The following is a 16023-nucleotide window of genomic DNA, read 5'->3' on the forward strand; positions in this document are numbered from 1 at the left end:
TTTCCAAATGTAGACTGAGATTCTAATAATGAAAAGGGAAGAAAGGACGAAGAGTTCACTGAAATGTGTTCAAGAATAATTTTTTAATCAGTATTTTGGCGATCCAATGATTACATAAGTATTTCTGGGCTGAGGAATAAATTGGGTCAAGTGGCGTACCGCTGGTCACAGACCTCCAATCCGAAAAGCAATCCTCTCTGTTTTCCCTGGCACGTTGGAGGCTGAGGGGTGATCTTATAAAGGTTTATTAAATCATGACAGGCATGGAAAGGGTAATTAGGCATGGTTTGTTCCCTGGGGTGGGAGTCCAAAACTAGACAGCATAGGTTTACGTTGAGGGCAAAGATTTAAAAGGGCCCTAAGGGACAACTTTTTCATGCAGAGGGTGCTGTGTGTATGGCAACAGCTTCCAGAGAAGGCAGTGGAGGATGGTACAATTGCAACATTTAAAAGGCATGTGGATGGATATATGAATAGGAAGGATTTAGAGGGATAAGGGCCAAATGCCGGCAAATAGGACAAGATTTTTTTGGATATCTAGTTGGCATGGATGAGTTGAACTGAAGGGTCTGTTTCTGTGCTGGAGATTTCTATGATTCTACAACTGCAAGTGGGTCAACTGTCAGTAGAGCAACACTTAGGGAAAGTGATCATAACATCCTAGTTTTAGGTTAATTCCTGAAAATGGACCAATCTGGAGAGGCAATACTTCATTGGAGGAGACAGAATTTCAGATGGGTGGGAGCAGATCTGGACTAGGAAAATTGGATTCAGTAGATTAGCAGCCAAAACTAACAGAATATGGATTGCTTTTCGAGTAAAGAAAGTTTCGAGGAACATGCACACGAGGAGGACGAATAGCATAGCAAATGCAGAGATGTCTGGGTGACAAAACAGGGAAGAATATGGAGGAGGAAAAGGAAGCATTTGAAAAATGTCAAATTGATAATTTGTGTTAACCATGAGAAAGTTCATAAGCGAAGTGAAAGAAGAAATAAAAAAGCTGAGACTGCCATCTAACCTAAAAGGAAATCTAAAAGCCTTCACTAGGCATAGAAATAGGAAAAAAGGTTGTAAGGAGAGGATGGTCCAATCATGCATGAAGAAAGACAGCAGGGCTAATGTACCAATCGAGTACTAGGCTTCCATCTGTGAAGAGAAAATGGGGCTGAATAGGCATTTTTCGTACTGGACAAATTTACATTGTTATGATCCCAGCTGATGTCATTACTGGATAAATCAAAATTCAGACAAACCTGGCCTGATAAGTCGTATTTTTATTTTTTTTGATTTTAACAAAATGCTGGAACATAAGCATGAATGCTGTAGATTTTGCTTTAACAACAAAATGGAAATTTATTAACAAATGAAATGAAGACAGTTTGGAATATTTCATATTATCTACTTATGGCACAAATTCAAGGATTGTTAAACAGTAAAAGTATAATACCATTAATCCCACAACCTTCCTTTATAAACTGTAAAGAAACAAAGCAGCTTATATAATACCCAAAACACAAGTGCATAATACTCATATCAGCGTCTCTGTATCTAATACCTAGCTTTATTTAAGTCACTTGTTACATCAACATTTAGGAACTGTTCCTCAAGCTGTCATACATTTGTTTCTCTTCACTGTTTTATCCCAACAGTTCTGATCTGGGACGAACACTAATTTATAATTCTAAGGTAATCTAGTTTACACTACATTTTTCCTTTTTACACAATCATCTGACCTTGGCTTGGGAGTGCAGCACATAATTTCAAAACTTCTAGATGACAAAATTTGGAAATATTCCAAACTATGGTGAGGACAAAGACAGACTTCAAGAAGGCAGAGAGACAGACAGGTGGAATGGGTGGAGACATGTAGATGAAATTGAATTCAAAAAAGTGTAAAGTGATACATTGTGGTAGGGAAAGCAAGAAGAGACAAAATAAAACAGAATATCTTGGGCAACATATGCACAAATTGTTGAAGACAGCAGGATAGATTGAGAAAGTGGTTATGAAGACAAGGTGCCAAGTGGGTAATGACAGTGACAGGCTCATTCACTGACCACAATGATCACAAACTCAATTTGTGATTTATGCTAAGTTAGTTGGCTTTAAGCAGAATGACAGAAGATTGCTATAACTTGAATCAAAGAGAAGATTTACCAGAAAGATGCTTCATCTTACCACATGTTCAACCGAAGCTGATCTTCTCATAATTATAGCGCCTGAAAAATCTGGTCTTTCTGTTCAAAACAAAATTTCACAATGTTTGAAATGTGCACACAATTTTACAACACAAGTAACTCTGTCAAATCTTCTCTTACCTCCTCTCTTTTTTGTGTAGATGCAGATTAGTGCAAGGTAGTCCCACAGCGTATCAAGCAGGCAGTCCAAATTCAGCTTCATTTCACAGCTAGAGAGACAGACACAGTAGAAATAAATGATATGCATCCTGGCAAGCTCATGAATTGTAAAGGAGAAACACTTCCATTTGGACCACTTTGTGAACTTTCATTTCTCATCTTCAAACTGACTGAGACACTGAAAGCAACTACATGCAAAACCTCTCAGCAACATCCAGAACTGCAAGTCAGAACGAGAGAATCCAGTAAAGACATTTTAAGTGTTATATCATTGGGAAGCCACATATGTAGAAATGTGAAATTCCACATTATAAGTATTTCATAACAGCCAAAAGTATTGAACACTGGATCATGAAGAGGCCATTTACAGCCTCAAAACTGTTCAATCAGATCAGAGCTGATCTACATCTGTATCTTGATCCATCTACTCTATTTCCCTAGTCCTTAATAACGTTGCTTAATAGAATCTGTATGCCCGAGTTTAAATGACCTTAGCCTTGACAACTATTTTTGGGAGAGGTCTCCAAATTTCCACTACTCTTTGAATGAGTAAGACTAAGGAGTTTGGCTGTCATTTCCGATACATTTTTGATGTAGGGTAGAGCTACTAATGCCTTTTGTTGTATTGTGTCCTCTGACTGTTGATTGTTTTGTAAGCATCGATGGACAAAACTTCTTGGGTATCCAATGACAGTAAATACTTTGTGCAGGTGTTCCTCTTCCATTCTCTGGAGTTCTGGAGCATTGCAGTGTGATCTGTACATCTGTAGCACAATCATTACTCTTTTGCATCACAGTCCCCATGTTATGAAAGCCAATATTCCGTTATCCATTTTAATTTGTCTTCCTATTCATAAGCATTTAGCAATTTCTGTAACTAGACCCCCAAATCCCTTGTGTACAAATCAATGCAATGAATTAGCTGGGGAACACAGAAAGGATCCTAGGATTAGTTGTTGGCACTCTGTTTTCAAATGTCAACCATTGTAAAATAACTTTAAAAACAGTATCAACATTCAATGGCTAACAACTCAACTGATCTTCATCTGTCACTTCTATATCACAAACCTACCACAAAACATGTATCCTCTCCTTGTATTCTGAAAGGATCATTCCCTGTGTGGCTCTGGCTCATACGTCCAGCAGTCCTAATACCGCTTTTCATCCATCAGCACTTGCATATGAAACATAGGAAAGATGCATCACCTCCCTTCCACCTCTTTCTAGGGACTGAACTAATTCTTCCAGGTGTAACGTGACAAGTTGTACTTCATCTGACTTAATGTATTGCCTACAATGCAGTTTCTTGTTTGTCAGATAGAAGCGATTGTGTGCTCACTTTACTGAACAGTGAACATTCCTATTCTGCTTCCACTTGTGATGCTGAGCTTCCAGTCATTTGCCACTTGAATACTCCATCCCACTCTCAGGATTCCAAAAGGGAGATTACAATGTTGCCAGTATTCTAATTTCCATTTTTTGTTTTCTTTTAAACCAAGTTAAATATCAAGATTTTCTGCTGGTAACTGTGATCATCGAATGCACATCATTGAATATCTTATATGAGGACAGGATTGGAGATGTCTCTGATGATCCTCCAAAATCAAACAGCTGCTGACATCAATATCCTAGCCCAACAAAACAATGACCAGCTAATTAAGACATCAATAGGTGACCAGGAACCATTGAAGTAAAGTTAGGGATTTCTGTGCAGTGTAAAGCAGCTTTTTACTATTTCTTACAGCAGTCCAGTGAGTCCTACCCACAATGTCTGCAGTCATTCAGCAAGCTAGTAAACAGAAGACTTTAATTTCTGCATAGCATAGTGTATTCATTTGAACTGAGCAATGGCAGATGTAATTTTGTTTAAAAAGCTTACCTAATCACTATACTGTGTGACTGCCTGGCCAAACGGTCCACCTCCTCCAAGGAGATCTGGTCAATTTTATTATAAACCTTTTCAATTGGCAAAGAAAACAAAACATTATGATTATATAAAAAATATTAAGCATTCACAGTAAATCACAGCACTGGTTACATATAGGCTTGAAATTTGTGTTTTTTAGCTGGCATTTTGTGAACTGCACAGAAATTGCATTTATTCAGGACAGCAAGTTAACAACTCAGGAACTGCACAAAGATTCCATTAACACCTTCTGACTGGGAATAAGCATTCATGAAATTTCAATAAAATCTGCATGAACAATATTTTGATTACTAAAGTAGATTTGGACTAACAAAACATCTCAACAAAATCTTCTCTCACCAACACAGTACTCTCATTTTCCCAGGGTAATTTTGCTGTTCCTTGCTGCCTCTAATAAACAACTGTTGGCATACAGATCCCCAAATATAAAAACCTCCCTATACCTCATTCTGTCAGTACGATGGCAAGATAGTTGCCATAGATATCATCACAGCGGAGCTCAATCTTGTCTTCACCCAATATTTATACATATAAATCTTTTATTAGAAATCCTAGATAGTGAGCAGGAGCTTGAGGTCATACTAAGGTTGTCACAATGAACACAGCAGAACACATAATGCTGAAATTCAACAGAACAATAAAGCTCAGCAGAACAGCAACACATTATGAAAATGTTGCGTAACACCTTTAATGTACAGTATTAAGTTTACCAGTATTGTTTTTTTTGCAATTATGTGCTCATAATCTGATATTTCTCAACTGGCTCATCACTTACAAATGCATTTTACTTTTTAAAATATTGTTTTTGATCAATTTTAAAGCACCTCAGTTATAAAGAACCCTAATGTAAAAAATTCAAAGAGTAGCACAGATTCCAATATTTAAACAAATTGAGCAGTTTATACATTTCTTCATGAATACATACTCCAAAGCAGTTTTTAAAATGCATTGGGATACTTAATCTAGACATCTCCTGAGACATGGTGGTCTCCGTATTTTGCTTTCCCTATGTTATTTATTTGTTTATGTTGCTTCAGGGGAGATGTCCTATCAAGGCCCAAGGTCCTGCAACTGCAATGCGAAAGGCTTGGCCTCATTATTTGTACAGGAAAATATTCAGCCTCTGCTCTCTATCTCTTTAGGGTAAAATTAATCTTTCGCAGAGACATTGGAGAACTTTTATTCTTAAAAAGAATCGGCGTTTTCACATTTTTTTTTGTAGATATTAATGGCTAAAATGTAAAAAAAAATTGCTTAAACGCTGTCAAAATTTGGACACCTAAAGATTGTTTGAGTCTAACTTACATAAAGACAAGGCATGTGGACACGGTTTCCAACTACCACATCTATAAATTGGTCAGGAGATGCATCTTCCCTGAAGAGAACTTCAGCATTAAAGATTTCTAGATTGGAAATATTAAGGATCAAAAAAAAGCTTAATTTTTCTAATTAAAGCTACAATTAAAACAATATTTGATTGCTGCTTAGCCAATTATTGCTGGAAAACAGGATAAGCAGTAGATTAAAAATGATTCTTTTTAAATACATAAAATTGTCTATCCTGGTCACCACGAGGCAATCTTCTGGCGAGCCTGGAAATAGGAAGCTAATCTGCCCAGAGATCTACTCCCTACAGACTGAAATTAGCTCAGGGACGCATGGTGGCTCAATGGTTAGTACTGCAGACTCTCAGTGCCAGGGACCTGGGTTCGATTCCAGCCTCAAGCAACTGTCTGTGTGCAGTTTGCACATTCCCCCCGTGCCAGCGTGGGTTTTGTCCGGGTGCTCCAGTTTCCTCCCACAGTCCAAAGATGTGCAGGCTAGGTGGATTGGCTATGCTAAATTGCCCGTAGTGTTCAGGGTTATAGTGGGATGGGTCTGGGTGGGATGGTCCAAGAGGCAGTGTTGGACTTGTTGGGCTGAAGGGCCTGTTTCCACACTGTAGGGAACCTAACCTAATCTTCCATATAAGGAGGTAACCACAGAATTTAAATGCATTTGGATTTTCAAATATCATTCAATTAGATGTCATACTTGAGGTTATTACAAAAAAAACTCATTGGATTACGTGTGCATATTAGCAGGGATTGAGAATTGGTGAACGGAAAGAAAACAGAACAAGAATAAATATTTTATGTTACCACGTGGCAACAAGTTGGGCAGAGGGAGTGGTTCTGCAAGGATGAGAGTTTGGGACTGGGCTCTGTATTACCTATATCAATTACCAATGTATAATGTTTGCTGGCAGCAGAAACGCAGATAGAAAAATACGTCATTAAGAACGGAAACAGGCTGCAAAGTTACATTAATAGATTATATAACTCGGCAGAAACACGTCAGAAGAAATATAATGTCGGGGAGCATGAAGTTACCAACTTTGGAAGGAAAAACAGAATTTTTTTTTAAAGTATCAAGATGCTAGATAAGTTTGGTGCATGGACCTGGAAGTCTGTACATTAACCACAGAAGCTTAACATGCAGATGCAGCAAGCAATTAGTAAAGCAAATGGTACAATTTAGCCTTTACTAGAAAGGGAGCATAAGGGAACTAGGAGAGTAAAAAGAGAAGTAATCTTATTTTGTTGGAAACAGCATTGGTGAGACCACAGCTAGGTAATAAAGAATTTTGGTTTTACAAAGGGAAGGCATATTAACCTGGTGGGGGGGGGGGACAGCCCCAAAGATTCACTAAACTGATTCAGGGTGACATGTTTGTCCCTTGAAGGGTGGTTAAGTAGACTAGACCAATAATTTAGAAGAATGAGGTGATTTCATTGAAGTGTACACATTTTTTGAGGGATTTCATAAAGAAGTTGCTGGAATTACGGTCATTTAGACAGAGATAAGAAATCCAAGAAATTCACATGGCAGTAGATCTTTCAAAATTTCTTTACTGCAGGCTGCAGGGGATCAGGTGTCAAGACAAGGCTTGAGACATTTTTAGATACCAAGAAAATTAAAAGCCATTTGCATGGGGCAACTAAAGCAGATGAGCAACTATACTTGCACTGAATGGTGAAACAGGCTTTAAGAACTCAACACAACTACTTGTTAGGTTCTCCAGACATCTTTTCTGACTTGGCTGTTAAAAAACTGTTAGATTTCCTGTCTCTTGGGCTTTCATTCTGCCACTCAGCACACTGTACATGTGATATCTTGTTAACCCAATGCAAACAAAACCTAATTCACACATCAGGCAACAGGTGTGAGACAAGTAACATGAATGCATTGACCATATGTAGTAGGAAAATGTTACGAAGCACCCAGTGGGTCAATGGAGTTACTAAAGCAGATTCTGTATGAAAGCCATTTCACAAACCACTAATGTATTTAGGGAGGAACATACAGTTCAAATGTAACTTCTAAAAAAATTTTTCCAACATCCACAATTGGGAAGGTTATCAAAACTAAGGATGAAAGCAAAGTGATTGTCATACATGAGAATTTACTACAAAATGTTTCTGAGATCATAGATTCTTAGCATCATTGGCAAGGCCAACCTTAATTTCCCAAACAAAAATGCCCAAGGACATAGTGTTAAATTACCAATTAAAACGCTATGCATCATTTTTTTTGCTTACATATGATGTAGATCACATCAGCATTTATAACTCCCTAGATTCCCTTCAGGTGACTTTCTGCTTTCATGAACTGTAAATCCATGGGGGTAGATACACTAACAGTGCTGTTAGAAAGAGTGTTCCAGGATTTCAACCTGGCTGTAATGAAGCAAATCAGGATGGTGTGTAGCTTGGTGGGAACTTGCAGTTTACTTGCCCTTCTGGATTGTAGGGACCACGTTTGGAAGATGCTGTCAAAGGAGCCTTGGTGAGTTGCTGCAGTGGAACTGCTGAAGTTTCCGTAGAATCCAATCAGTGTGAAACAGACCATTTGGCTCAACAAGTTCACACTGACCCTCTGAGCAGCATTCCCACCCAGACCAATCCTCCTACCCTATTCCTGTAACCTTGTATTTACCATGGCTAACACATCCAACCTACACATCCCTGAACGCTATGGCTAATTTAGTATGTCCAATCCACTAAATTGCACATCTTTGGACTGCAGGAGGAAACCAGGGCACCGGCAGAAACCCATGCAGACACAGGGATAACATGCAAACCCCACACTGACAGCAGACGATAGAATCGAACATGGGTCCCTTGTGCGGTGAGGCAGCAACGCTAAACACTAAGCCACTGAGTCGCCACCCCCTTCCTGTGATCCTGGTGCCATTTGGATTTTAACTGACCAATAACGAAGGAACAGTGATACATTTCCAAATCCAAGACGGATGCAATTTGTAGGTGTGGTTTTGCAATACTTCTGCTGCTCATGTTCTTCAGGTGGTACAGGTTGCAGGATTGGGTGTTATTCTTGAAGAAGCCTTGACAAGTTGCCACTGAACACCCTGCAAATGGTAAATGCTGCAGGCACAGTAAATGGACCCAATGTTGGTGCCAAAGCCGGTGGGGTTCAAGGTGCTCGATGGTGTTGAGTGGAAAGCTGTTGGAGCTGGACTTAGAGGCAAGTAAAGTGTGGTGGGAAAGGTTTGGGAAATCAGCAGGGTCACTCACTGCAGAATACCCAGCCTCTGACTTGCTCTTGCAGCCACAGAGTTTATGGCTGAGTCAGTTAAGCTTCTGGTCAATAATAATCCTGCAGGATGCTGATGGTGGGGAATGTGATGGAGAGATGGTTAGACTCTCACTTACTGAGAATGGTAATTATTCGCCTATGGGACACTGGCATTGCTAGCTATGCCAGCATTCATTGCTCATCCCCAAAGGCCCTTCAGAAGATGGTGGTGGGCTGCCTTCTTGAACTGCTGCAACTTTGGGGAGGGAATTCTGTGATGTGAATGTTATTTGGCCACTGATCAACCCAAACACAAATGTTGTCTAAGTCTTGCAGTATGTACAACACTTCATTCTTTCAGGAATTGGAAATATCAGTCAGTAACTTGATGTTTGTTAAATTTATAACGCAATCTGAACTAAAATTAAGCAAAAAAACTATTGCTGTTTTACCAGGTATTTTGTTTTCAAGGAGAAATTGGACTAGAATTAGTACTTTAACTCAGAAGTCAAAGGGAGGTCTGAGCAAAAAATGAAAAAGCAATTTACAAATAGTGAGCCTTATGGTGCTAGTATCTGAGGAAGGGAGCTCTATGTTAAGTCTGACTGTGCTCTGCCAGGCATATAAAGTGCTTGATAATGGATACCTAAAAACACAAGTCTTCAACTCCATCAAAATTAAATTCTTTTATAGTGAGAAAGAATTTATTCTTTCTTCAGACTGAACTATTCAAAACTTTGGTGAATAAAGTTATAAACTGGTGAATCAATCATTGGACTACCAAATTAATTTGTTCTTCATTTTCAAGGAGTGTGAAAAGATACAAAGAATGTTTGAATGCGAGGCTGATCGAATCGAAGAATCATTATTCCCAATGACTAATTGTCATGAAAATACCTGACTAGTACAAGCAATGATGCTATGTCTGAAGATTCTGGTTTCAAGTCCTATTCCAATATCTTAAGCATAGTCTCTGCTCGCACGCTAGTGCGGCACTGAGGGAATTCTAAAATTGACAGGTAGTGTGGTTTGGATGAAATATTAAGCAGAGATCCCATATACTCTCTCAGGTGGATGCAGAGAATCCAAAAGCACCATTTAAAGCAGAGCTGAGCAGTCCTTCAGTATCCATGAACTAATACTTATCTTTCCATCAACAGATCTTCTATATGGCCCTCAGTATCATGCTGTGTGCAAACTGATGGCCACATTTTCTACTTAAAAGACGATACCTCACAGAATACTTTATTGGCTGCAAGAGGCTTTGGAAAGTCTGGATAAAGTGTTACTATATAAATACAAGTCTTTCCAAACAAGAACATGGGCAGCAACACTGGCAGAAAATGTCACGTTTTAAATCTGTACCAGGACCTACCACACACACCTCTACGTCAACACTATAAACACATCTATCCCTACCTTCCATCTCCAGCATCCCCTTCTTACGGTATTCAATACTTCCAGTTGTGCCTCCAACTCATTGAAATCCCACCCTCAAAAAACGCCTCCACCTCTTTTCAAGATCACCCTGAAAACACAGTTCTTTGAATAAACTTCATGCCACACTGGTAATATTTTCTTCTTTTGATTTGGCTCTCATTGTTTTCCTTTGGATCTGTTAAGTGCTTTGGTACTTTCTTACATGTTAGATGGTCAGAATGAGATGGCTGCTTAAACAAAAAGGCATTCCTTCAAAATCACAGATGAGCATCTTCAAGGAAAATCTTTCCTATGACACACCAGATTTCTGCATTTTTCTCTGTAGGCCAAAGGATACTGTATTCATGCAAGATGAGCTGTACTAATTTTTCAGAACACTGTGTCAATGTAACTGTTGAGTTGAAAGAGATCCCACCGCCTTTCTTTGGCTGAAAAGAAATAAAGCCAAATATAAAAGTTTACAAACATAACCGAAAAATACAAAACAATTGAAAAAATTACAATGTATTACATATTTTAGTCAAGGTTAAGAATGCAAATTGTTAGAATGAATGTTTCCAACAAAAACATCATTGTTACTCCAGACAGCAATTTGCTATTTTCTTCAAATGGAACTGAACAGAGTTGAGAGATAATGGGAACTGCAGATGCTGGAGATTCCAAGATAATAAAATGTGAGGCTGGATGAACACAGCAGGCCAAGCAGCATCTCAGGAGCACAAAAGCTGACGTTTCGGGCCTAGACCCTTCATCGGGTCTAGGCCCGAAACGTCAGCTTTTGTGCTCCTGAGATGCTGCTTGGCCTGCTGTGTTCATCCAGCCTCACATTTTATTATCTTGAACAGAGTTGATACTGGTTTTGTATACTAGTTGGAAATTGCAGCTGGGTTAGATGGATTTCTGAAACTCTTGAGCCTGGACAATGCAACAAGATTGCTTCCTCATTGGTGGCCACAGAAATCAGGAAGCAGTTCTGGTGACTAATCTTCATGCTGAAGATTCACAATATAATATTTCAGGAAACGAGGTCTGACAAGAGAAAAAAAAAAGCCAGTGGAATGGGGATGAGTGGGAAAAGACTTGAACTGTGTACATATGGACTAATTACTTTTGTGCTTATGGGGAAGTCTGACCTGTGTATATCTGAGGGCTAACACAAGTGTCCAACCTTCAGCTTCAAAACACTGGAATCCCTACAACAGAGATGGCGAATCACAATTCCTTTAACCGAATGCAGAATGGCATAATAACGGTGATGATCATTGATCCACTTACATGAGTACTGTCCCACACTTAGATTGGTGCTTCTTGAAATGAAGGAATAAAGTTCATACTTGAAACAGTGCTGTCAAATCTTGGGGAAAGGTGTCCAAAGTGTTTGATTTTATTTTTGGAACACAGAAAGGAATTGAGAGGCGGACTGATTCCAAGTTAGTGTTTCAGACAGGTGGTATGAAATAGTGAAAACCTTTACCACCAGGATTAGATGGGAGGAAGGGTAGCACATGCGTAAGGCTCAAGTAAGAATGCAGATGGCATGGAAAGTAATAAAAGACGAGAGAAAGTTGAGTGAGGAAACGCAGTATTTTAAATTCAGTGCATTGGGAACAAGAAACCAATACGAAATGGACATGAAGTCAGCAGTGAAGTTTTGGCACTTGAGGGTGAAACGGAAGGCTGTTGGAGAAATCACGTCCAGAATTGACAACAGTATGGATAAGGTTTTTGCGGTGCAAGGTAAAATAGCTCTAGTCCTTTTTCAACAATGTAAACAGCCACAACAAAGCCACTCTATAAATTCAAAACATTGTCCAGAATACACCGCTAATATCAAGCTTCTCAACCACTTGGTTACATAGTCTAGTTTCTGTTTAATCCTCATTACACTTGTACGCACTGACTATATTTTGTCAATGGAAATTCTTTTATGTTGGGATAAGTTCTTTGTCAGCAGTAGTACCAACTTGGTGAGGGTGAGAATTTCAGTGAATACACGAGCCAAACACAATGCACAATATGTGTTATTCTATAAAACATAAAGGATAATTGTTTTGAGAAGATTTGTAGCTCAGGTTGAGGTTCTGGATGTGAGTTTGCTCGCTGAGCTGGAAGGTTAATTTTCAGACGTTTCGTCACCATTCTCGGTAACGTCATCAGTGAGCCTCCGACGAAGCGCTGGTGTTATGTCCCGCTTTCTATTTACAAATATTTATAAATAGAAAGCAGGACATAACACCAGCGCTTCGTCGGAGGCTCACTGATGACGTTACCTAGAATGGTGAAGAAACGTCTGAAAACTAACCTTCCAGCTCAGCGAGCAAACTCACATCCAGGATAATTGTGGTACGCAGACTGTACTTAAATTCTACATTATGGGTCAGTTCCAATTTCAACCAGATATGTAGAAGGGAATCTGCTGAAGCTTAACCTCTTTCCTCCAAAGGTACTCTTATCTCCAGATCAGGTTTATAGATCCCTTAATCTCAACCTCTTGTACATCTGTCATTCTGGCACGTTACCTGTAATTTTGAAAAGATATTCATAGGAGACACGATACGCTAGCTATGAAAATACCCATTCATCAGTTTTAGGTGCAAAAAAGAACGTACTGAAATTGCATATTTAGCACAGTAGATCAACCAAAAACACTTCACAAAAAGACTGTCCACAGAAATAGCCTTCATAAATGAGAACAACACTAGCAACCCTGAAAACAAAACAAGCAAAGGATAGGAATCATGTACAAGATTTAAAGTTAAACATTTGGACTGATTACAATAGTAAAATAGTGCAAATGCTGGGAATTAGTAAAAGAGCAAAAATGCTGGAGAAATTCAATGGAACTGGCAGCATTTGAGGAGTCAGAAACAGAATTGATGTTCTGAGTCTAATACATGATTCTTCATCAGACCTGAAGGGAGACATGGAAATGTGCTCGTTTTACAATGTAGGAAAGGCTGGGGAGGAGCAAGAGAAACAGAAAGGAAGGTCAGGGAAAGGTTTGAAGGTGAATGAGATTAGAGATCACACATGTTGTAGAACAAAAGACAGAGGTACAGTAGTACAAGCACATGAAATAGGAACAGAAGACTTTTGGACCCTTGAGCCTGCTCTGCCATTAAACAAGATCACAGCTGATCTGTCTGTGTTTCAAATTCCACGTACCAATCAAGTCTTGCTAGTCCGGCCTATAAGAGTCTGTCAATCTCTTTCTTAAAAATATTCAATGATCCTGCATTCATTGCTTTCCCAGACTAGGAGCTTTAAAGTTGCAGAACCCTCTTTAAAAAACATTCTTCTAATTTATGCCCTAAAACTCGAACTCCTAATTTTAAATTAGTACACCCTAGTTCCACTATAAGTAAACATCCTTTCCATGTCATTCTTGTCAAGACCATTTGGGATCTTTTACACTTCAAGTCAACTCTCAACCTCAGTGGTAAAAGGCCTCATCCAATAAACCTATACGCATAAAACAACCCCTTCATTCTAGTTCATTAATCTAGTACACTCCCTCTGAAATGTCTCCAAAACATTTACATCCGTCCTTCTGTCACAGCATCATAACTGCACATAATATCACAGATTTGGTCTCATTAATGCTTACAGAAATGAAGTGTAATGAGCTAGTAATGGCTGTAGAGAACTAGGTCCAGAGAAGGTGTTTGCATGCGCATTAAAAGCGGAATATAAGTCAGGTCTGCTGAAAGCAAAACCAAAGTTTAAACAAAAAAGCAATGTGGAAGTATTTGGGACAAAACAGAGGACAAGGCTCATGTCCTTACATTGTTTAACGCAATGTTTAGTCCAGAACGCTTTAAAGTGCTGAAACAGAAATGAGGTACATTCCTCCAGATTAGATTGGGTTTCAGTGAAGCACTGTGATTGACAGACAGCAAGGTGAGCATGACAGCAAGTTGGCACATTAAAATGGCAAGCAACCAGATGTTTGCGTCATGCTTGCAGATCAAGCAAAAGGGGTTCTACAAAGACATCAGCCAGTTTGCATTTCGTCTTCCCAACACAGAGGAGACCACAGCATGAGCAGCGAATACAGAAGACCACATGGAATAAAGTAAAATTAACTTGCTGTTTCACCTGCAAGGAATATTTGGGATCTTGGACAGGTGAGGTGGTAAAACAAGAAGTAATACACTGCCTGCAATTGCATGGTAAGGTGCCACAGTGTTGAGAATGATAGAGGATTGGACCAGGGTGTAATAAATGACACTGTCCCTTTGAAATGCTGACAAAGAAGAACAAGGGAAGATGTGTTTAGAGGTGGGATCATGCTGGAGGTGAAAGAGATGGCAGAAGATTATCCTATGAATATGGAAGCTGGTGAAATGGAAACTCAGAATTACAGGTGTCCAAACATTATATTCGATTGGAGTGGCAGAAGTGAGCACAGGAGCAAGTAATAGGTTAGACAAAGTGCAGAATCGTTTCCTCTGCAGCTTTTCCTTTTGGCGGTGGTTGGGGGTGGGGCTGGGGTGCGCATGATGGAGAGGGAGAGAGAGAGAACAGAAAATGCATGTTTGAAACACTGTTGTGGAATGTAGCATAGTCAGAACAGATTTAATAAAAATGGAGAAACTCAGAAAGTGAAATGGAATCCTTACAGCAAGTAATGTGTGAGGAAGTGCATTTGAGGTAGCTGTGGGAGTTAGTGAGTTTGTAATGAATATCAACAGATGGCCTATTTCCAGAAATTGCAACGAAGAAGTTTAGGAAGACTCAGGGAGATGACCAGGTGAGAAGAGAAAAGGGTGGAAATTGAAAGCAAAATGTATTTTCTTTTCTGGTTCCAGGGATAGAAAGAAGTAGTATCAATAAAGACATTGATGTACTGGCAAAACAGTTGGCAAGGGGCTCAAGCAGGATTGAAACAAGGTATATTCCACATACCCAACAACAAAAAAGGTGTGAATAACTAGTACCCACGGTCACATCTTTCATTTCAAACAAATGAGTCAAGTTTAAGGAGAAATTTTTCAATTAGAGAACAAGCTCAGAAAGTCCCCATTCACAACTGTCCTGAGCCTATTGGATCCCAAAGCAAAGCGCCCGTCATATAAAGGCAAAATACTGCCGATGCTGGAAATCTGAAATGAATAGAAAATAGCAAGTTTTGAGAAGATTTGTAGCTCAGGTTGAGGTTCTGGATGTGAGTTTGCTCACATAGAATAGAAAATGAATAGAAAATGCTGGAGAAACTCATCAAGTCTGATAGCATCAGTGGAGAGTGAAACATAATTAATGGTTTGAGACCCATACGACTCTTCTGACAGCTCTGAATGTGTGTGGAGAAAGCCTGGATAAGGGGAGACAAAAAAAAACCTCAGTCAAATTTGGAAAAACAACTCAGCATAGTAAGTGCAAACTGAAATGCTGGATGTTATTTTAACAGATTTTGGGAAGAAGATGTGCAGCATGCGGTTGGGGAATTATACTGATGTGAATTTACGGAGGGAATATCTCTGGAGGTGACGAGGGCTTTAGTTCTGATCTTGGGGAAACAGGAAGAAGAGTGCGAGAGTTGGAGCTCAGACTTCTATAAGTTAGAGGTCAGTGCAAGGGTAGCGGTGCTAACTTTATGGTTAGATTTGATAACTAAAGTCAGGATTAGACCTGACAGAACAGTGTGCACAAGTTCAGAGAAACACAGGTTAGAGTGAGAACAAAGAAACTGAGGTGACTGCTGTTAGCCAACATTTC

General features: G+C 39.3%; 1 protein-coding gene across 1 annotated transcript in view; it reads right to left on the minus strand.

Moving 5' to 3' along the window:
* Positions 1-16023, minus strand: part of drg2 (developmentally regulated GTP binding protein 2) — a 34038-nt gene that overhangs the window by 4777 nt on the left and 13238 nt on the right. Inside the window, exons 7-11 of the mRNA XM_048552655.2 lie at positions 10643-10733; positions 5593-5690; positions 4240-4316; positions 2322-2410; positions 2182-2240 (exon numbers count right to left, since the gene is read on the minus strand). Of these exons, the coding sequence (XP_048408612.1) occupies positions 2182-2240; positions 2322-2410; positions 4240-4316; positions 5593-5690; positions 10643-10733 (414 nt within the window). The remainder of the gene's footprint in view (positions 1-2181; positions 2241-2321; positions 2411-4239; positions 4317-5592; positions 5691-10642; positions 10734-16023) is intronic.

The sequence above is a fragment of the Stegostoma tigrinum genome, chromosome 23, assembly GCF_030684315.1.
Source record: "Stegostoma tigrinum isolate sSteTig4 chromosome 23, sSteTig4.hap1, whole genome shotgun sequence".
NCBI classification, from domain to species: domain Eukaryota; kingdom Metazoa; phylum Chordata; class Chondrichthyes; order Orectolobiformes; family Stegostomatidae; genus Stegostoma; species Stegostoma tigrinum.